The 22999-nt window shown below is 45.2% G+C and overlaps 1 protein-coding gene across 50 annotated transcripts in view; it reads right to left on the bottom strand.

Annotated features, from left to right (window-relative positions):
* LOC120959410 (Down syndrome cell adhesion molecule-like protein Dscam2) overlaps positions 1–22999 on the bottom strand; it is a 59932-nt gene that overhangs the window by 5140 nt on the left and 31793 nt on the right. For 7 of the 50 annotated variants that reach the window (XM_040382766.2, XM_049609933.1, XM_049609932.1 and 4 more), the window contains exons 10-21: positions 14365–14655; positions 9769–9888; positions 7347–9705; positions 7121–7287; positions 4683–4880; positions 4260–4433; positions 3271–3393; positions 2525–2727; positions 2331–2441; positions 1930–2245; positions 1663–1674; positions 364–421 (exon numbers count right to left, since the gene is read on the bottom strand). In XM_040382766.2, the coding sequence (XP_040238700.2) occupies positions 364–421; positions 1663–1674; positions 1930–2245; positions 2331–2441; positions 2525–2727; positions 3271–3393; positions 4260–4433; positions 4683–4880; positions 7121–7287; positions 7347–9705; positions 9769–9888; positions 14365–14655 (4132 nt within the window). Of the gene's footprint in view, positions 1–363; positions 422–1662; positions 1675–1929; positions 2246–2330; positions 2442–2524; positions 2728–3270; positions 3394–4259; positions 4434–4682; positions 4881–5102; positions 5271–7120; positions 7288–7346; positions 9706–9768; positions 9889–10749; positions 11044–11102; positions 11400–11504; positions 11802–11913; positions 12211–12795; positions 13081–13181; positions 13476–13987; positions 14279–14364; positions 14656–14727; positions 15022–15132; positions 15421–16794; positions 17083–17587; positions 17876–18350; positions 18639–19052; positions 19341–19454; positions 19743–20219; positions 20511–21361; positions 21650–21743; positions 22032–22126; positions 22415–22562; positions 22851–22999 lie in introns of all 50 variants that reach the window. The other 43 variants (XM_049609941.1, XM_049609943.1, XM_049609946.1 and 40 more) reach the window with 24 other exon arrangements.

The raw sequence follows: 22999 nt of genomic DNA, 5'->3' as shown, positions 1-22999 counted from the left end.
TCAAATAAAACAAAGAAAGATTATAAAATTTGCAAAAAAAAAACAGTAACATTTGTTGCTATGTGGTATTCAAATCACCCTGCAAATACTTACACAATTAGTGACAAATGAAAGTCCTCTAAAATCTATGCCTAATGCATTAGAAATTTTAGAGTTGTTTGTTAATGCACAAAACACGCACACACACATTACCGTATACCCAGAAGAAGCCAACGAGAAGGGAACCATTGTTTGTTTGTATGACCATGCAACTTATACGATACTAGCGACACCCCAATTAAATTATATCACACAACTTTATCTACGTAATCCACCACAAAACACCCTTTTGTCCTCACCCACAAACATAAAACACATAATTACCTTTTCAACAACTTCTCTGTTTCGTCACCATTAATAGCATCGTTGGATTTCGATGAAGCTGTTTTCGATTTTAATAACATTGTTTTGGTTTACAAAAGAGAAGACGAGTACGGGTTTTTTTGTGGACGAGCACAGACAATATAAAAAAAGAAAGAAAGAAAAATCATAAAATATGAAGTATGTTTGAGAAGAAAACAAAAAAACAAACGAATAAGTTTCAGCAGTTTTGAAGATATGCATGAATATGCGCCGTTCTAGAATGGTTAGAATGGTCTCGAACCGGGGACATTAGGCCAAACAATGTTATCAATTATAATTTCTATAAATTAGCGTAGGAGTTAATAAAAAAATCGAAACTTATCTGCTAAACACACACTCGCACGAACATTATTATGCATTATCACTACACATGAAACGCAAATGCATGCAAAGAATTCGGTGATGCAATTAAAACATAATTACTGTATCGGAAAGGTTTGTTAACACTGAGAGTTTGGTAAACGTGAACATGAGTATGAAGTGAGTGAACGACATGAAATTGCTGCACACGGTTGGTGCAAAATTATTTTAACAGAGCATTCTCTCTGCCAATTTAACCCATCTTAATACACGCTTTCGTTGAAGCTGAATTCCTACCAAAGAACGTCACTTGACGTCACAATTCTGGAGACTTTAGTATATTAAATTCTTGCTGGTAGTAAATAAAATAAAAAACGACCTTCAATTCATCTTTCTACATGTAGTCCTGCTTTAGAATGAAGGTCATTGACAAAAGGATGACGGTGCTCTCTGCCTTAAAACACAAATATGTAAGGAATGCCTGGTAATATCCATGCATCTATGTAAAGGATTTATGTTTAGTTAGGCATGGCCAGGCTTTTAGTTAGTAGCTCACACGACGAGTACATGTTAAATATGGCCACAATTAAATTACCTGGGTACAAATAAGCGGATTTTGCTATCAAAATGACTTTGAATTTGAATAACTTGTAACAAACAGTTGCTAACAAGTTAAAACAAACCAACTAACTTGCAACAAAAAGAAGTCATGAACATGAAATCGTAAGGTACAATGATGTTCCTGGTAATCTATTAGGTACTTTCGCTATAAAAAATGTTTGCTAATCATAGAATGTATGTGAGTGAATGGTGACGGATGATGCAAACAGGTAGTATATGAGCACAAAAAGGTTATGAACGATTGACGAATCCGTGAGGTTATGAGAGGGGGGAGAATATGCGCATACAAAACTGGTGAAGTAACGTTTGCAGGCACAACTAACAACGCCGGCAACTCACCCTCAGACGGTTCTGCAAATCGTGTCACCGATATGGGAAGGGGGGTTGAATCAATTGCAAATTGGCATTGGTTTGGTGTCGAAAAACCCGGCAGAAGAGATATGGAAAATTTAAACAAAACGAGCATTAGAGCAGGATCTCTAAACGTGTACGGATTATTCTTCACATTGCAGCAGCATCTTAGCTTTGGCATTCTTGTGCTAACGTTTTTTCTCTTATTTTCATCCCTAAGAAAGGAACCTTTTTTGTTTTTCCCCCTTTACTTACCTCCATAGTTTCCGCGCGGCCCATTGTCGCGATCGCACTCGGCTTCGGAGATTTCGTTGCTTTCCTTGGAGTCGTTGAAGGACGAGTTGCTCGTATCGTGGTTGCGTGGTGGCGGTGGTGGCGGTTCCGGCGAGCCAACGCTACGGCGTCCGACCGATCCCCGCGAGCCGTAGTGCTCGTACGGTGTGCCATAGTTGCCACCGTACTGCGAACCGTACTGGTCATCCTCCGGAGCACAGTTGGCCGGATCGTCGTATTCGGGTCCGGGGCCACAGTACAGCGAGCCGCCCTGCGAGTTGATGCGTGTGTAACGTCGCTAAACATAATAATAAAAAAGGTGGAAAAAGACAACATGAAACCTCATTCCAAATTACGAAAAGTAGCTTTCATTTCCTCCTTACGTATTGATCTTCCTCCGCGCAGTTGGCCGGATCGTCATACTCCGGTGCCGGGGTGTAGATGCTGCTCTGGCCGCCCTGGCTGTTCTTGCGGGCATAGCGATTCTGGCGTGGCTGAAAACGTTACGAACTCATCATTCTAGCAGTGAGCAAATGAGCGACGCTTTCTCGAGCAAGTTGGCTGCTCTATACTTTACCATCGACTGCGAGCCGGACCGCGAGTGGACGTGGCTGGGCACCTGCATCGCCATGCTCGATCCCATCGTTCCCATGTGTCCCGGGCCGCCCATACCGTTCTGGTGCGGGAAGGTTTGGAAGTTCATCGCCTTGGTCGGGTCCATCTCCTCCCGGAATCCAAGCAGATGGAACGTGGCGTACGGGCAGATCTCATCTTCCATGCCTTTAGGAAGCGCGGCGCAAAAATAGGAAAATTTAAATTAAACAACATAAATAAAATGAAGCCACTCACAAGGTAAACGTACGGTTTGTTAGTAGAGAAAACCCCAAACATTACAGTTTTGCAAATCGTTAGTAATCACACGCACACTCACACAAGAGAAATCCAATTGATGTACACCTTACCCTTATCTTTAGTACGCCGAGTGAGTTAGTAGATAGTTTTTTTTATTGTAATCAAACGGTGAAATTTGAATTTTGTAATAAAAAGTCCAATTGGTTAAGTTGTGTTATACATTTAAGAAGAGAGATAGAAAGATAGGTTTAAACACGTGTAATCTAGGTAAGATTGACAAATAGGTCATGATGTTACATAGCAAGCATGATAAGGGTTAAATTAAGAAGGATGGAAAAAAAACTTCAAACCAAAATGTGCCAATTCAAATCTAATAATACAACTTCGTGATCTCGAGAGAAGAAGTAGTTTAAAGTGACTTAGAACAAAAACATAAAACAAAAAAATCGGAACAGTGTAAAACAACTTTACCATAGCACGCCGGCGGATGGTTGAAACGTCTGGGCAGTGGTGGCGGCGCTTTCTTCAGTTCTTCGTACAACGGACGACGCGGGTCCCAAGTGGTATGGTTGGATTTTATGGAAGGATTATGGCCTAATTTGACACAATACAAATTATATTCAAATTTATGGACGATGGAAAATCATAACAGCGTGATGCTAGTGGATGATTTTTTAAGAAATGGTTCACAGATCACGAAAGAAATTTAATTTTAGCGCAGCGAATGTAAAGTAAAAACAAAAGGGCATAATAAGCGGCTCAGATGCAAAGAAAAAAAGAAAGCCACACAGTTTACAGTCCACTAAGGGCGTCATCCAATAGTAGTATCCAGTTTGAAAGAGTAGATGGTGTTCTTTATAATAACTACATCTCTCACCAATTATTTACTAGCTGACGTTTGAGATCTTGAAATCTGAGAGATACTAGTCTTTAGATATTAGTATTTAGATACTAACAATAGGGTACTTTTTTAAGCAATACGGCAAAGCAGTCCCTCCTGAATAAAAAAAACTTTTTAAATAGTCTTGAGACTAAGCTACTCAGATTAGATCTAAACTAAAGCCTTGAAGACACTTGTTATATGATATGACTATAGCGCCATCTACTCTTCAAACTGTTTACTTACTAAGTACTAAAGACTAAATTAGATGACACCCAAACGACACATGGAGAATTACTAGAAGCGGAAGTGGAAACAAATGATTGAAGAGTGACTAAAACGTCGAGACAAATACAAAGAGAGATGACATCTAAACACTTAAAAGATACCAAAATACTAACACAGTTACTCCATTCTTCCATTTCCTTCGGTGTCGTTCACTAAACCATACTTACGATTACTGCTGATTTGCGTAATATATTACGGTATTAAAAGCTAAGCAGCAAAGCCGCGTTTCCACAACCTCAACCCTAAATCAAACTGCCCCTCAACCCCCTAAACACCCTTCCCCCATACTCACTTATGACAGTTCCGCGCTTAACTCGGTCGCAGGTGTTGTAGTTTGAGCCCGGTACCGGTGGCAGCTTGCGGTTCGGCGGTGCAATGTAACCCAGCTCATCGCGGATGTCCGGTCGTCGCTTGTCCAGTGTGGCGGCTCCCGCCGGTCCCATCGACTGATTGTACACGACATCGTCTTCGCGATGGAGCGTCATTGAGCAGATGTGAGGTAAAAGTAGTACATATTATTCGACAATACAATTAACCCTATCGCTAAGTATCTAGATCGGGGATCGATTCTGTCTCACTGGTGGTTTAATGGGTGTGTCAATAAGGAGCGGCTTCGTTTGTAAAACTAAAGTTTATGCGCAAACTCACTCCCCACAAAACACCGAAACCACTGGGTTAGAACGATACAAACAATAATGCCAGTAAAGTAACCTACAGTATACATCCTTCGGTCCGCATCGGGGATCGTCGTCTCGGCGCCGGGAAATGGCTACACAGATCACTAGTACGCCTACCGCCACCACGATCACGGTTGCGATCAGTGGTACCATCACGTTCAGATCGATCCAGTGCGGAATCCACGGCGGGTAGATAGTACCGGGCTGTACAGAGCCGAAGATGGGCGCAACCGTTCCTGTGTTTCATGATTATTGTTTGTATCGTTTCAATGTTCGAAAATACCCCACAAGATAACCATTTAACAGATTTAAAATGGCGTTGTTTATATTGACAGAATCGCCCGAATAGATAGTTAGCCACAAATATAAAGTAAATTATACGCATATTTATGAAAAGGAAAAACAAGAACGGAGAAAGAGAAAAAAGAGAGAAAAAAGATGTTCCAACATCAGTATACCTTTGTTAGTGTTGCCTTTGCTACGCAGTATACAGATAACAATAATCGCAATGATAATAACAAGTAAAGCGGCTACGACTGGCACTACTAAGTTCAAATTGGAAAGGATGATACGGATCGTGTCCTCAGCCGTTAGCTCGGGTATATCGCGTGTGGGTGCGATTGTCCCTGAAACAACCAATCAGAAAGAAAGAAGAAGAAAGAGAGATTGAATGGGGGAGATTGCATTAATAGTTTGGTTCTCTTCTTGGAGGCTTGCGCGCGTTTAACAGTTTAACACTTAAACGTTTTGGTTTAGATTTTTAACAAGATCACACTACAAACCCATTCGAACAATTATTTGAACGATTGAAAATGGAAAATATAGATCACCTGTTCTCTTTTCGTTAGACGTAAACATTCCTCTTACATTCCGATACGCATAGAAAGGGGCGTACACTCAATTACGTTCCTGATCTTGAGCAACGCTCTATTGCTTTGTTGCGCGATTTAGAACATAATGTTCCTTTCGTTTCGTTTCGAAAAGGAAACTATTGTTTTGGCAAGGCATACAGTTAACGACAGCAACGTATAAAAGTAACCATAAAAAATACAGCTATAAAAACTTCTATTAACAACTACAACGGGGCTAACACAAAAAAGTGGTTTAACAGTTTATTAAAAAAAAACAACAAGTCAAGCTTATAAGGAAAGTGTGCTGAGAACTGGTAACAAGTAAGTCGTGCCTTGATATTGCATACGTATTATGGAGTAAAAAACATTTAAACTACTACAAAAATGCAAAAGGGAGATGTGCTTATGCGCACGCACTCCAGTTTATAGGCTGTAGGTGTGAGAAAAGATGAAGATGATAGCGAATAAACTAAATGAATAAAAAATATCTTCATCCGGTAAATTAGATTGTAACTTTCAGCGTTTGCTTACGGCACAACAAAACAAAATTAAATTAAATTATTTTTTCGGTTCTGTATAACCTTTCTGCGTTAATCTCTATGACTTGATTGACATTGAGGGGATAAGAAACAATAATTGAAAACTAACATCAACTATAAACTAATTTAAAATGTTCAACAACATGTGTGAGTGTGTGTGTTTATGTGCGTTATTTTATACAAGGGAAAACATATCAATCGTTGCGGATTAATAATCGTTTATAATCTAACCAAATTTTGCACAACAGTGTTAGTGAAGTGTCTTATTTTCCATGATATGGATTTGTCGGCTCATTAGCAACAAAATTCATGATAACAGATAGTTCTGGATATTGTTATACTAAACATTTTTCTATTAAGCCTCGGTTATCTTAAAGCTTACATTATACACAACAAACAATAACAATTATTATTGAATGATGTGTGTAAGTGGAACTTTGCACTTATGCAATGACAATGTGTACTGTATTTCAATTACTATCGAATCTCTCTCTTAACGATAAAATTAAACGCAATTCGGGTGGTTTCGTTCGCTCCAGTAACTTTCTGATGGTTGTTTCAGAGATATTTGATGTAAATGTTGAATGAAAGTAATATAATTTAAATTACATGATAAAATTAACAATGAATAAGCTGAAACGTAAAAGGTATGACAAAACAAACAAAAACTAAATAAAAAGAACAACTTATTTGTTTTACCTTTCATCTTAACCAACCAATAGCCAATATGTTCAAACGAGTCGCATTAAATTTTGATATTTAATAAATGTTTAAGCAACCGCGCAAGTCGTTCTTTGATTTGTAACTTTCAGCAAAATATAGTATGAATGATGAAGAAAGGAAAAGAAAATCATATTTCAAAACAATTTAGCAAATAATAAAATATGACGACCAAATAGATGCTGAAGAATACGCTATCTTACAATATGTAAATATTTAAATGTGATGTAGTTTATCATCATTATGATTATTAATTGATCGATAAAGCATATTTTACTAAACATAAAAATAAGCAACAATAATCCTACCCTTATTTTTTGTTCGTCACATAACAAAGCATTAATTAAAACAAACTTAAAACCTTACCTCCGGTAATGGTGAGAGTAGCGAACTCATACTCCGCTACAGTAAATCCAGCGTTATTGTGAGCGGTCACGCGAAGATTGTACCAGGTGGCCGGTTCCAAATCCAGCACCACAAAGTTACCACCCGGCTTGACGTTGTTCGAGATCTGGTTCCAGTCAATTTGATCCCTAAAATGTAAGAGCACATTAAACCGTTGTTCAACAAATAAATCCGCCCGCACACGTACTTCTTCTTGTGTTCAACGACAAAGTGCGACATGCGGCAGCCACCATCCTTCCACGCGGGCAGATGCAGCGTAATGGAGTTGGACGAAACTTCAATAAAGCGAGACTTCTCCGGCAGCAACGGTTTCGAGCCCTTCGTGCGCGTGTTCAGTATGTCGGACGGTTCACCGGCACCGATCGAGTTGTACGCGGTCGCGTACACCTGATAGCGTGAGCCACAGTACAGCTTTTCGATCGTGTACTTCGGTGCTTCCAGCGCCACATCGATCGTTTCCCATTCGCCGAACTCGGGCTTGTAGTGCAGCGTGTAACCCTGCAGCGGGGCAGTGTCCGATTCGTGCGGCTTCAGCTTCACCGAGAGCGAATCGGTCGTCGTTGCGGTAAGCGTAAGCTGGGGTGATTGTGGTGGCGCCAGCACAATCAGTCGGTGCGTAATCGAATCCTTGGCGATGGAATTCTCCGCCGTACAGGTGTAATCACCCGCATCCTGTCGAATGACGTCCTTGATGAACAGCGAACCTTCCGGCAGCTGACGGATGCGTTCGTTTGGCACAAACTCTACGCCCTTGATCTTCCAGGTAATTTCCGGCGCCGGCGATCCCACGGCCAGGCATGGCAGCTTCGCGTCCTCCTTGAATGTAGCGGTAAACTTGTCATCGAACGATGCAATCTTGGCCGGGACCTTATCGCTCGGCATGGCGGAAAGCGTTTTCGAGGACTGACCCTCCCCGATCGTGGTGGACGCCGTTACCCAGAATTCGTACTTTTGATTCTTCTCCAGCCCGGACGCTTCGTAGTTGATTTGGTACGACGGTACCTTGAAGCTCTTCGGTTCCTGATCGCCGCTCTTGATGTACACGGTGTACTGCAGAATCAGTCCGTTGGGCTGTGCCGGTGGTTGCCACGAAACGAAAATCGATCCTTCCGACATGACCAGCGCCTTCACTGCGGTCGGTGCTTCCGGCACGTCCTGTTCCGTTTGACAGTGGATCGGCGCACTGCGCACACCGTCGCCGCCCGAAGTGGTCGCCAACACCTGCATCGTGTAGTTGGTGTACTTCTTCAGCCCGTGCAGTACCGTATCGCTCGAGGCCGTCTTCTTGTAGTCCTTGTTCTTGTCGTTGTTCCACAGATCGCTCGGTGCGTACACCACCTTGTATCCCTTGATGACACCGTTGGCCGATTCTAGCGGTGGGCTTACCCAGGACACGCGAATCGTCTGCGAGGTTAGCGTGGTACACATCGTGTCGCTTGGTGGCTGGTCGGGCGTTCCTTCTGCCGTGTACTGCTTCTCTTCGTCACTCATCGGGCCAGCGCCAACCTTGTTAAACGCCTGAATCACGATCGAATACTGCGTGTACGTTTTCAGATTGTTAATCTCTAGACTGTGCTCCTTGCCTTCTCCACCTTCCGGCGAGTAGTTGACCGTTTCGTACACGTACAACGTGTTCAGCGATGTCTGCTTGTATCCCACATAGTATCCCAGAATGTCACCGTTCCATTCGGCGCGCGGCGGTGCCTTCCAGCTGACGCGCAGTGTCGCCTGATTGATCGCTTCCACCTTGATTGCCTGCGGCTTGCCGGACGGTGCCTCTTCCGCCGTAATGATCGTTACCACATCCGACGGATCCGACACACCGATTTCGTTTTCCGCCACGATGCGAATGTTGTACGTGGTGGCCGGGCTTAGCTTCTGTACCTGCGCCTCGTTCGTGTCACCCGGTACAATCACCCGATCGATATCGTTTTCCCACGAGCCGCGCGAACGCTTGAACTCGATGATATAGCGCTTCAGCGGTGAGTTTCCATCGTACGGTTTGGCCCAGCTCAGCTGCACGGTGCGGCCCGATTTGTCCAGCACCTTCAGTGCGTACGGCATCTCTGGCACTTCCTGGATGATCATGTTGATGCTCGTGTCGTCGCTACCGAACGCGTTCGTGGCCATGCAGGTGAACAGTGCCGAATCGCTACGCTCCGTGCGCTTGATCGACAGGCTGGAGGTGACGCCGTTGGGTAGAATTTCCTCACGAATCGTGTACCGGTTGTCGGACTTTGGGTCCAGGCGAATGTTGTTCATGTTCCACAGGATGCCAATTGGTTTCTCACCCTTCGCTTCGCACTGCAGTACGGACGGTTCACCACGGCGGGCGGTTTGGTTGCGTAGCTTCTCGACAAACTCTGGCGGCGCTTGAACTGTGATCAGTGTGACAGCGCTCAGTCCCGAGCCGATGCCGTTGATTGCTTCGCACAGGTAGTAGCCTTCGTTCGATTTTTGGATGTTCTGAATGAAAAGCGAGCCTTCCTCAACACGGATGCTTGAGTCGTTCGATCGCAGGTCCTTGTACTCTCCGGGAGTGTCTCCTGTAATAGAGTTTGGGGTTCATCAAAGTCAAATCTTTAGGCACTGTTTGCGCTCATACTTACCCACTGCTTTCTTCCAGGTGACCTGCGGCTTCGGGAAACCATCGGCTTTACATTCGACCTTGGCGTTTGATCCCTGAGCGAAAGCCTTGTCAGTTGGTTCAAGAATCCATCTCGGAGGTACTGTTGCATCAAGTCATAGGACGGATCAGGACAACGCGGATGTTCCATAGATAAAGATATAAGATCATTAGGATATGTACTATTTTTCTTCCCACGCTCATTACTTTGGGATTTGTATTTTCACAAGATACATTAAGGTTGTCGATGCTGTATTGCATTTCTTTGCACAAGCGCCTTTACAAGGAAAATGCAAATTACTTTGTGTTTAAGGATCTTGTCCCCACAAGTTACTTGACATCCATCGACAACCAGAATGATTTCCCAAACTAAGAGCCTTGTGGGTCTCACGTTTAGCGCAAGAAAGCAATAAATGGGACAACTTAAAAAGGGGGGGGGGTGAGGATATTTAGGAGTTGCATGCACTACTCGGCACTATTGCGAATGTGTGTTCTTGACCGTAAGGGCGCAGAATACGTCGAAAAACACATTCGAAATGTGCGCATTACTACAAACCATAAAAGATGGGATAGGATAAGGATATGGGACAGTTCAAGGGTAATGGGAAGGCCCCAAGTTCGCCCTATCGTCAGACATTTAGGCAGCGAAGAGAAGTGCTTTCTGTGCAGGATGGGAACAGGGATCTGTGGGAATGTTTTGAAAGGAGTTTGAAAGCACTTTATGCGGCAGAAAGAGAAGAAAAGCCAACGACGTTATAGTGGGGCAATGTCCCTAAAATGTAGACTTCAATAAGTTCGTTGTACCCAGAGGATCTTCTTTTTGATAGGCATTGGAATCCCATTTTAATCTTCAAACGGAGCGCTGAAACCAGGAATATCAGGAGACGGGCGATACAGGGAAAATCCTAATACAAGTCGCCGCGATGGCACTGAACGACGATCACCCACAGATAACCCAACTAACCCTTTACGATCAGCTCGACGGTAGCGATGGTTGTCGCTGCCTCATTCGTAGCCTGGCAGCTATAGTTCCCAGCATGAGCACCACGAACCGCCTCAATGCTTAGCGTGCTGCCCCGCTTTCTCGTTTCGATCCGGACGCCCGGCACGTGCTTGGAGTGAAGATTCACCTCACCATTGAACAGCCACACAAAGTCGACGGGCAGATCACCATGCACCACCGTGCAGATGATCTGGAAGAACTCATCAACAAACGTTGGATTTTCGCCCGTATTTATAAGCGATATTTTAGGAGGAACTACAAAAAAAGGAAAGGAAGCAACGAAAAAATACAGGAGAGGAGTTAGTGTCTACTACCGTTCACAATCAACTGCTCTGTATGTTCGGCAACACCGGCAGCATTGGTGGCACGACAGGTGTAGTTGCCCGCATGACTGCCCGCAATCCCATCAATGCTGAGCGCTTTGGCACGCTTCCCAAACGCCAGCGCCGTTATCCCATGCAGACTGTCGATCGTACTGATCGCGCGCCCCTCATACAGCCAATCGATCGTCATCGGAAAGTCACCCGAGATGACGCTGCACTGTATTGAGGCCGATTCGCCATAGTTCATCGGATCGGCACCGAAGCTAAAGGGTAGAATTTTCGGTGGCACTATATTCCGACAGAAGGTTTCAACGGGGATTGAAGGGAAGACAAACAAATAAAACACAGAAAGGAAAAGCACTGTTAGTAGAGTTGCTTGGGATTGCTACAAACCGTTCACAATAAGCTCCGCCGTATGGTAGGTCGAGCTGGCCCTGTTAGTGGCGCGGCAAGTGTAGTTGCCTGCATACCGCTCATCGACACCGTCTATAGCGAGCGCTTTAGTACGCTTGCCAAAGTCCGCAATGTTCACGCTGTCGCTAAAGGACGCCTTCGATATGGAAGCATTGTTAAACAACCACTCAATCATGATGGGCATATCGCCAGAGATTACACTGCACTGGACAGATGCGGAATCGCCGTAATTAAGCGCGTCTTCGCCAAACACAAAAGGAGCAATCTTTGGAGGAGCTTTAGAATTAAAACAAAATACGACATTCAAATTCAAACTCTAAAGACAATAAAGGAATAGGGCTAGAGGGACAGTAATCAACATTAAAGACGTCTTTACACGGGTCCTAACCGTTAACATTTAACACCGCTGAAAAGGTGGTCACTTCCGCTTGGTTTGTCGCACGACACGTGTAGTTTCCAACGTGCCGCTCGTTCACACCGTCAATCGATAGAGCCTTGGCTTTCTTGCCAAAGTCAGCCTGGTTAATGTTGTAGAACGGGTCCAACTGATCAACGGCCACCTCATTGAGATACCACTGGATTTTAATCGGGAAATCCCCAGACGTAATACTACAGTAGATTAGGGCCGAATCGCCATAGTTCAGGGGTTCATCACCGAAGGTAAAAGGTGCTATTTTGGGCGGGACTGGAAGTTTCAACAGCGAAAGGATTAAGCACTCAGACAGCAAATACAATGCCATATGTAATTATTAAAGATATTCTGGAGCATCAATCTAGGATCTTCAGGCATTGGAGTCGTTCCAGAACCAAAAGAACTTTACAGAATGCAAAAGGGAAATCTCGAGGACAAAGATCAGGATATTGCAAACCTTAAAGCTACTATTCTAGCCACCAAAACAACTAAAAAGCAAACCATTCACGAGCAGCTCCGTGGTGTAGGACACCGTTTCAGCCTTGTTTTGAGCCTCGCACGTATAGTTCCCGGCATGTCGCCCGTGTACGGAGTCAATGTTCAGCACGCTCAGTCGCTTGCCAATGCTGGTGATCGTAACCGTGTGATCATCTATCAGATACCCATTGAAGTACCACCGGATCGAAAGTGGAAAGTCGCCGGAGAGCACATTGCACTGAACCGAGCCCGAATCGCCCGAGTTCATCGTCTCATCGCCGAAACTGAACGGAACAATTTTGGGTGGAACTTGCACAGGCGAATTGGAATGAAAAGGAGTAAAAAGAAAGGAATATATAAGTGTGTCTGATGATTTATTACCATTTACTACCAGCGAGGCACTGTAATGTACGACATCAGCCAGATTCGACGCCTCGCAGGTGTAGTTGCCCGCGTGTCGTGCCGCGACTGAATCGATCGTCAGCACCTTCGCCCGCTTGCCAATGTTGGTGATCGTGGTGGCCAGATCCTCGATCACAGCACCATTAAAATACCAGCGAATACCGATCGGCAAATCACCCGACGGTACATTACACTGAACCGAACCCGAGTCGCCCTCGTTCATCGGATCATCGCCAAAACTGAAGGGGAATATTTTGGGAGGAACTGTCCAGCACCAGGCCCCATTAGGAGATATAGAGAGAGATAGAAGTAGAGAAAAGGGGGAGGAAATCCATAAGATACTGGAGCAAAATCACGCCACAAACCATTGATGATCAGCTGGGTACTCTGTTCGACCGTGCCTGCCTGATTATTGGCCCGACAGGTGTAGTTGCCAGCATGATGGTCCCGGATCGACTCGATCGTCAGTGTACTGACGCGCCGACCGGAGTGCACGATCGAAATGCCGTAATCGTTCGATCTCGACACGAGCTGCCCATCGTGCAGCCATTCGATATCGATCGGCAGATCACCTACCGTCGCAGCGCACTGTACCGTCACGAAGCTGTCTATGTGCGATGGGTCCTCGCCGAACGAGAAGGGAAATATTTTCGGCAGCACTACTCACCGACATCAAAGGGATTTAAGTAAAAATAATGTATCAAATTAAATGGAATAAAATCAAGGTCATGCATTTAATAGGACATGGACATGTAAAAGATGCAACATGCAGACTTAGCGCAGTTAAAGTTTAGCCTCCCAACACCGTACCGTTAACAAACAGTTCGGCAGACTGATTCCGACTGCCAGCAACATTTTTCGCAATACAAGTGTACACCCCCGAATGGTCCGCACCAACGGACGGGATGTTGAGCGAGCTGGACCGTTTACCGATCGAGGTAATTTCAATGTTGGAACTGATGCGTATCGAGCGCCCATTAAACTGCCAGCTAATCTCGATCGGCAGATCACCTTTGGAGGCGTGGCAAGTAACCTGAACGCTTTCCTCCGAATCGACATGCTCCTCAAAGTGGAAGGGATTAATGACTGGCAGAGCTTTTCAACGAAATGGAGCAGTTGGGATTAAAAAACAAAGGAAATTACTAAACTTAAGCACTTCAACGAAACAAACCATTAATAATCAACTCAGCGTTAGAGGACGCTTCTCCAGCTTTGTTCTTCACCCGACACTCGTACAGCCCACGATGCTGCGGTTCGATTGCATTTATGCTGAGGGAACTTAGCTTTTCCGACAGCTTCACTACCACGATGCCTTCATTTTCCGACGATATTGGGACGTTGTTCAAATACCAACGAATTTCTAACGGAGAGTCACCCTTCACTACCATACAGTTGACCGCAACACTGTCGCCCGTGTTGAGGATCTCCTCGCCAAAGCTAAACTGCATGATTGTGGGTACCACTACAAGGACCGGGAATTATGACCCAATAACAAAGGAAATATAGGGAAAGGGGATTAGAAACAGCAGAAAAAAAGACCAACCATACCATTAATGACAAGCTCCGCAGAGTAGAACGCTTCGCCGGCACGATTTTTAACCCGACATTCGTAGGTCCCCCTATTGAAGTAACCGATCGGGTCGATGCTGAGCGAGCTTAGTCGCTCAGAAACGCGCCCAATAATGACACCATTCTCGTTCGTCGGTAGCTGATTACCGTTCATATACCAACGTATCTCCAAAGGTGCATCACCCTTAAATACCATACAATTTACTGCAGTGCTTTCGCCCGAGTTGAGTGGTTCCTCTCCAAAGGAAAACGGTGTGATTGAGGGAGGTACTAAGCGAAAAGGGAACAAAAGGGGTTGGGATAGAAAGGCAATTAATTCTAATAGAAGACATTGAACCCAACCTAACACCTTCAGCTGCGAGACATGGCGCACCTCGCCGGCCTTGTTACGGGCCAGACAGGTGTAGTTGCCGGCGTGCTGCGAACTAACTGATTCGATCGTCAGCATACTGACGCGATGGCCACTTTTCGTTATGATGACCCCACTGTCACCATCCGTGTATAGTGGCTGTCCATTGAACGACCAAACAATTTCGATCGGCATATCGCCCTTCGTAACCGCACAGCTAACCGTCGTCATACTGGACGTATCGAACGGTTCATCTCCAAACTCGAACGGCATTATGTAGGGGACAACTAGTTGAAAGCGTCAAACGAATTTGTGGAAATACAGGAGTAGAAAGGTTAGAGACATTGGAAGGTAAGCTATAAGGTAGAAGAGATGTACTATAGAACATCTTGATAAACCTATCACTACAAGCTCCGAGCTGTGCTCGACCGTTCCGGCGGCGTTGCGTGCAGCACAGGTATAGTTCCCAGCGTGCCACGGTTGCACAGATTCGATCGACAGTAGACTATTGCGTTGACCACTTCTCGTGATGGAGGTACTTTCACCCGTCAGAATAGCCTGTCCGTTGAACGTCCAAGTAATGTTGATCGGTAAATCACCCTTCGTGACGGTGCAGCTAATTGTTACCGCGCTGTAGATGTCGAACGGTTCCTCACCAAACTCAAACGGATGTATTATGGGCAGAACTTACGACGGAGGAACGAATGGTAGTGGAAATTGGTTGTACTTTTTGTAGAGAGAGAGGTGAGGATTTTAACAAGCATTTACAATAAATATTTATGCCACCGCACGACTAACCCATCACATTTAGAATGGAGGAGTACTCCGCACTACCAGCCTTATTGTTAGCTACACAGCTATAGTTTCCTGCATGTCGAGGCTGAACTGATTCTATCGAAAGCATACTGATTCTATGTCCACTGTTTGTAATCAATACTCCATCACCACTATGAATTTGACGATCGTTGAATAACCAAGCAATAGTGATGGGAAGATCCCCCTTCGTGACGGCGCAACTAACGGTAGTAGCACTGTAGATGTCGAATGGTTCCTCACCGAACTCAAATGGTAAAATGATGGGCAGTACTATAGAAAACATTACACAATGTACGTAACATCACATTTTTAAGTATTGTTCCCATCAGGAGAGGAGTTTGGAAAAGGATTTTCGAAGGATATATTAAAAATAAGGTTAAATTATGTATCCCACGCTCACCCATAACCATCAACTCGGCAGAATGCTCTGCCAAACCAGCAGGATTCTTCGCAATACAGGTATAGTTTCCTGCGTGTCGCGGCTGTACCGATTCGATAGTAAGCATACTGACTCTTTGACCACCAGGTGTGATCAGTATGCCGTCGTTGGTGTGAAGACGATAAGAGTTAAAGTACCAACTGATTTCTATTGGAGAATCGCCCTTTGTAACCGCACAACTGACGGTCGTAGCACTGTAGATATCGAACGGTTCCTCACCAAACTCAAATGGCAATATAATGGGAAGTACTGAAGAAGACATGACACATTGTAAACTTCAAACGTTTGTTCCTGTCAGTAGAATAGGTTTGGAAACATTTGGAACATTTGGAAACAACATTTGGAAAAGGAATCATAGGAAATTCAAATATAGGCTTAGATCAATTCCCACGCTCACCCATAACCATCAACTCGGCAGAATGTTCCGCCGATCCAGCAGGATTCTTCGCAATACAGGTATAGTTTCCTGCGTGTCGCGGCTGTACCGATTCTATCGTGAGGACACTAACTCTCTGACCGCCAGGTGTGATCAGTATGCCATCATTAGTATAAAGTCGATAAGAATTGAAGTACCAACTGATCTCGATCGGAGAATCGCCCTTTGTAACCGCACAACTGACGGTGGTAGCACTGTAGATATCGAACGGATCCTCACCAAACTCAAATGGCAATATAATGGGAAGTACTGAAGAAGACATGATACATGGTAACCTTCAAACTATTGTTGCTGTCAGTAAAATAGGTTCACATTTGGAAAAGGAATCATAGGAATTCAATATAGGCTTAGATTAAATCCCACGCTCACCCATCACCATCAACTCGGCAGAATGTTCCGCCGATCCAGCAGGATTCTTCGCAATGCATGTATAATTTCCCGCATGTCGCGGCTGTACCGATTCTATCGAGAGCATACTAACCCGCTGCCCGCCAGGTGTGATCAGTACACCATCATTCGTGCGCAACCGATAAGAGTTGAAGTACCAACTGATCTCGATCGGAGAATCACCCTTCGTAACGGCACAAGTCGCTGTCGCCGTGGAGTAGATATCGAACGGATCCTCACCAAAATCGAACGGCATAATAATTGGAATGACTGGAGACACGAGGAAAGGCATTAAAACAGCAAAAACAAGCATGCGAAATGCAACATAAAAACTAAAACAAACTCCCAAAAAAACTAACCCATAACCTTCAGCTCGGACGAATGCTGCGCCTCGCCAGCACGATTCTTTGCAATGCACGTATAGTTCCCGGCATGGCGCGGCTGTACGGATTCGATCGAGAGGAAGCTTATCTTTTGCCCATTGCTTGTGATCAGCACACCGTCGCTAGTGCGCAGCCGGTAGTCGTTAAACAACCAGATTATTTCGATCGGTGAATCACCTTTCGTAACAGCGCACGACACCGTAGTGGTGCTGTAGATATCAAATGGTTCATCCCCAAACTCGAACGGCATTATGATTGGCGTGACTTGCGAAACCAGAGAAGAAGAAGGACCACATTCAGTAGACAGGGAGGTTTTTTTCGTTGGAAATACAGGCAAAGGTAACAAAGAAGGGGTTTACAAACTATTATATTCAAATGATCTTCACTCCTACCGATCACTTTCAGCTCAGACGTGTGCTCCACAAAGCCTGCCTTATTGCGAGCGACACAGGTGTAGTTGCCAGCATGGCGTGCCTGTACTGACTCGATGTAAAGCAAAATCATTTTCTGGCCACTTTTCGTGATCGTTATACCGTCGTTGGAGAAGATTTTGCTACCATTAAACATCCAGTTGATCTCGATCGGTGTGTCACCCTTCGCGACAGCACAGCTCACTGTCGTTGTGCTGTGTATGTCCGAGGGTTCTTCGCCGAACTCGAACGGCAGAAGTATCGGAGGAACTTTGGGAAGTTTAAAACGAAGATAATTTTTGACACAGGATATTAGGAGGATATGGTTGGAATTGAAACCCAAAATAAGCAGCAAAATTTGTACTTTATAAGCTAGAGAGCACATTACCGATCACCTTCAACTCCGAGGTGTGCTCCGCTGTGCCGGCCCTGTTTCTAGCAATACACGTATAGTTCCCGGCATGGCGCGGTTGCACAGATTCGATCGAGAGGATACTAATCTTCTGACCACTTTTCGTGATCAATATACCATCATTCGAGAATATCATGCTATCATCAAACATCCAACTGATCTCGATCGGTGTGTCACCCTTCGCGACGGCACAGCTGATGGTAGTGGTACTAGCCATATCCGCTGGTTCATCGCCAAATTCGAACGGAAGTAGAATGGGAGGCACTTTGGGGAAGGATTTGAACAGGAATGCAGAAAAACATTACTCGACATGTACCAAGGCTGATTATTTACCTATCACTTTTAGCTCTGACGTATGTTCCGCGAATCCTGCGCGGTTTCTTGCGACACATGTGTAATTACCGGCGTGCCGTGCCTGTACCGACTCGATCGATAGAAAGCTAATCTTTTGGCCACTTTTTGTAATTAGAATTCCATCAGATGTGAACAATTTGCTACCATTAAACATCCAGTTGATTTCGATCGGTGGATCACCCTTTGCGACAGCACAGCTAACCGTTGTAGTACTCTGAACATCTACAGGATCTTCTCCAAAATCGAACGGAAGTAGAATGGGAGGTACTTTGGAGGGGATAAATAAACCGACGGGAAGATATTACACTCAAGAAACACAAATGCCTGTTACCCATAACTTTTAATTCTGACGTATGCTCAGCAAAACCAGCACGATTCCTTGCAACGCATGTGTAGTTGCCAGCGTGACGTGCCTGTACCGATTCTATCGACAGAAAGCTAATCTTTTGACCACTCTTGGTGATCAAGATGCCATCTGAGGTAAACAGTTTGCTACCATTAAACAGCCAGTTGATTTCGATCGGCGGATCACCCTTTGCTACCGCGCAGGTAACAGAGGTGGTGCTGTGAACATCTACCGGTTCTTCTCCAAAATCGAACGGAAGCAGAATGGGAGGAACTTTGGAGAGGATATAAACAAACGGAAAGATATTATATCTGGAAGGATCAAATAAGCATTACCCATCACTTTTAACTCTGAGGTGTGTTCAGCGAATCCAGCACGATTCTTAGCGACACAGGTGTAGTTACCGGCATGCCGAGCCTGGACTGATTCTATCGATAGAAAGCTAATCTTTTGACCACTCTTTGTGATTAGGATTCCATCCGAAGTGAACAGTTTGCTACCATTAAACATCCAATTGATTTCGATCGGTGGATCACCCTTTGCGACAGCACAGTTTACCGACGTTGTACTCTGCACGTCTGCCGGTTCTTCCCCAAAATCAAACGGCAGTAGTATAGGCGGAACTTATGAGGTAAGTGTAGACAAAGGAAATTAGGGAAGCTGACAAAGCATTTTCTTCAGTAGGAAATAGGATACATAATAATTAACCCAAAACCACCCCTCTCCGAGACAATTACCAATCACTTTCAACTCCGAAGTGTGTTCCACCGAACCGGCTCGATTGGTGGCCAGACACGTGTAGTTACCGGCGTGCCTCGGCTGTACCGTTTCGATCGACAGCATACTGATCTTTTGCCCGCTTTTCGTAATCGATATTTCGCTGCTCGCCTCAATCTTACGCCCCTGGAACAACCACTCTATCGCGAGCGGCGTGTCACCTTTCGCCACCGCACAACTGACCATCGTCGTACTGAGCACATCGGCCGGCTCATCACCGAACTCGAACGGAAGCAACACAGGCACAACTTAGACATGGAGCAGGAGTGTGCGAAAGGGAAAACGGACAGGAAGGGTACAGTAATAAGAAAGTACGTTCTAACCTATAACTTTCAGCTCGGAACTATGCTCAGCGAAGCCCGCCTTGTTCCGCGCAACGCACGTGTACCTTCCAGCGTGTCGCGGCTGTACCGACTCGATGTACAGAATGCTCATTTTCGGCCCCGACTTGGTAATCGAAATGCCATCCTCCGTGCCTAACGTTTCCCCACCGAACATCCAGTTGATTTCGATCGGTGTATCACCCTTGATTACCGCACAGCTTACCGTAGACGTGGTAAGCATATCGAACGGTTCCTCACCAAACTCGAACGGCATTATCAGGGGTTTCACTTTCACAAGGGGAGAACAGAACGAGGAGTTGTAGGAATAGGATCGAAATTTCCAATTTCAACGGAAGATGTTCAAACACATATACTGAAGCAATTTCCCAAATCACACTTTACCTATCACCTTCAGCTCGGACGTATGGTTCGCCTGTCCGGCAACGTTTTTCGCCATGCACGTATAATTTCCCGCATGGTACGATTGGACGGACTCAATCGTTAGCATACTGATGCGCTGACCACTCTTCGACACGAGTATACCGGAGTCACCTAACACTACATCCTGTCCATTGAACAACCAACTGAAGCTAAGCGGAGTGTCCCCTTTTGTGACAGCACAGTTCACCGTTGCCATACTCGCCTCATCCAGCGCTTCCTCACCAAACTCAAACGGCAGAATCACAGGCAGAACTTGTACAGAAAGGAACAACGAAGTGGAATCGTGAAATACGACAATTTGGAGAAGGATTTAACACTTGGAGAACAGCAACTTATACCAGAAATTCTCCACAAACCCATAACTTGCAATAGTGACGTGTGCGTCACTTCGCCAGCCCTGTTTGCCGCGTGGCAGGTATAGTTCCCGGCATGCCGAGACTGTACCGACTCGATCGTCAGCATGCTAGCCTTATGGCCACTTCTCATGATCAAAATACCATCGTTCGTCGCAATTCTACGCCCGTTGTACAGCCAGCTAATGTCGATCGGTGTGTCACCCTTCGTAACGATACAGCTGACTGACGCCGTGCTGCCAGTGTCGAACGGTTCGTCGCCAAATTCAAACGGTAGAATGATAGGAATGGCTATTCGATTCGAGTGGACAAAATGGGAACAGAAGGAAGGAAAGAAAAGTGCACATCTTAGCTATCTGGTACAAACACCCTCTTCTTACTTATCACTCGCAGCTGCGACGTATGCTCGGCAGTTCCTGCCTGATTGCGTGCACTACACGTGTAGTTACCGGCCTGCTTGGAAAGTACTGATTCGATGGAAAGGATTGAGATTTTGTTGCCACTTGGACTGATCAAAACACCGTCGTTGGAAGACAGTCGGCGTCCGTTGAACATCCAGCTGATGTCGATCGGGGCGTCACCCTTGGTTACGATACAGCTTACCGAAACCGTGCTGCCCGTATCGTACGCTTCGTCACCAAATTCGAACGGAAACACGATCGGAACGACTTCCGAGATCACGCAGAATAGGAAAGAGGAAACCAAAACGGGGGCAGGAATTATTGAAGAGGGAAACTCAGCAGATCTTACCCATAACCTGCAACTCTGCCGTGTGCTTGGTGCTGCCAGCACGGTTGCTCGCGTGGCAGGTGTAGTTGCCCGCGTGTCGTGAGTCAACCGCATCAATCGACAATATGGAAACGCGTGGTCCACCATTGGTGATCATGATCGCATCGTTTGCCGCTAGCCGGCGCCCATTAAACGACCAACCAATGTCGATCGGTACGTCTCCCTTCGTAATGATACAGCTGACCGACGCCGTGCTGCCCGTGTCGAACGCTTCTTCCCCAAATTCAAACGGCAGGATCAGTGGAGTTACTACCATTCGCGAGTGATCAGCAAAAAAATTCAGAAGGGCAATGGGAAAATAGGGAAAGGGTTAATCTTGAGGAACACTTTGTACATCTCTTACCCATAACCTGCAGCTCAGCCGTATGCTGCACGCTACCAGCCTTATTCTTGGCTGAACAAGTGTAATTTCCCGCATGTCGTGAGTGGACAGAGTCTATTGAAAGCATACTAATCTTGCCACTACCCTTCGTAATCAGAATTCCCTCATCGAGTGTTATCCGTCTTCCATTGAACATCCAGCTAATATCGATTGGAGTGTCACCCTTCGTGACGATGCAACTAACCGACGCCGTACTACCACTATCGAACGCCTCCTCACCGAACTCGAACGGCAGAATGATTGGGACAACTATTTAATTTTCAGGAATATCAAGGAAAGAAATACAGGAAATGGAAAGGGAAAAACAATCAAAAATGTTGTCAGACACAATTAACTTCTCCTACCGATCACTTTCAACTCCGAACTGTGCTCTACACTTCCAGCCGCATTGCTTGCCCGGCAGGTATAGTTGCCAGCGTGTCGCGAACGAATCGATTCTATGTAGAGCGTGCTCATTTTCTGACCCAGCTTTGAGACAGTAATGCCATCGTTGCTGGATATACGTCTACCGTTAAACATCCAGCCAATATCGATCGGAACATCGCCTTTTGTTACGACACACTGCACCGAAACCGTGCTGGACGAATCGAACGGTTCCTCTCCAAACTCGAACGGCATAATTTGTGGTACGGCTATAGTAATGCAACAGTAGATGATACAACTTGGTAGAATACTGAAATAACAAATCTCTGAAGGACCTCACGACCGAAACCATCAGGGAGCTCTTGAAAAGGGAAAGGAATTAAAGGGACAGCGTGTATCCTAACTCATAATGATTACCAATCACTTTCAGCTCCGATGTATGTTGCGATTCGCCTGCATTATTCCTTGCCACACAGGTGTAGTTACCAGCGTGCCGTGATTGAACCGATTCGATGGAAAAAATGCTAATCTTCTGACCACTTTTCATGATATTAATACCATCGTTCGTCGTAACTCGATTGCCATTCAAAAGCCACTCGATCATGATCGGTGTGTCACCCTTCGACACAACGCAGTTGATCGAAACCGTGCTGGATGAGTCGAACGGCTCATCTCCAAACTCGAAGGGCATAATTTGAGGTACGGCTGTAGTAATGTATATGACGATTGTAATCATTGATGTAATACCTAACTGAAAATCTCTGGACGACATAACCGAATATCTGAACAAATCTCCGAAGGACCTAACAATCGAAAACCGACGAAGTTTTTGAAGAGGGAAGGGATTTAAGGAA

Source organism: Anopheles coluzzii, chromosome 3 (genome assembly GCF_943734685.1).
Source record: "Anopheles coluzzii chromosome 3, AcolN3, whole genome shotgun sequence".
Classification (NCBI taxonomy): domain Eukaryota; kingdom Metazoa; phylum Arthropoda; class Insecta; order Diptera; family Culicidae; genus Anopheles; species Anopheles coluzzii.
Note: the sequence above shows the minus strand (reverse complement) of the source record. Positions and strands in the feature narration are given on the sequence as shown.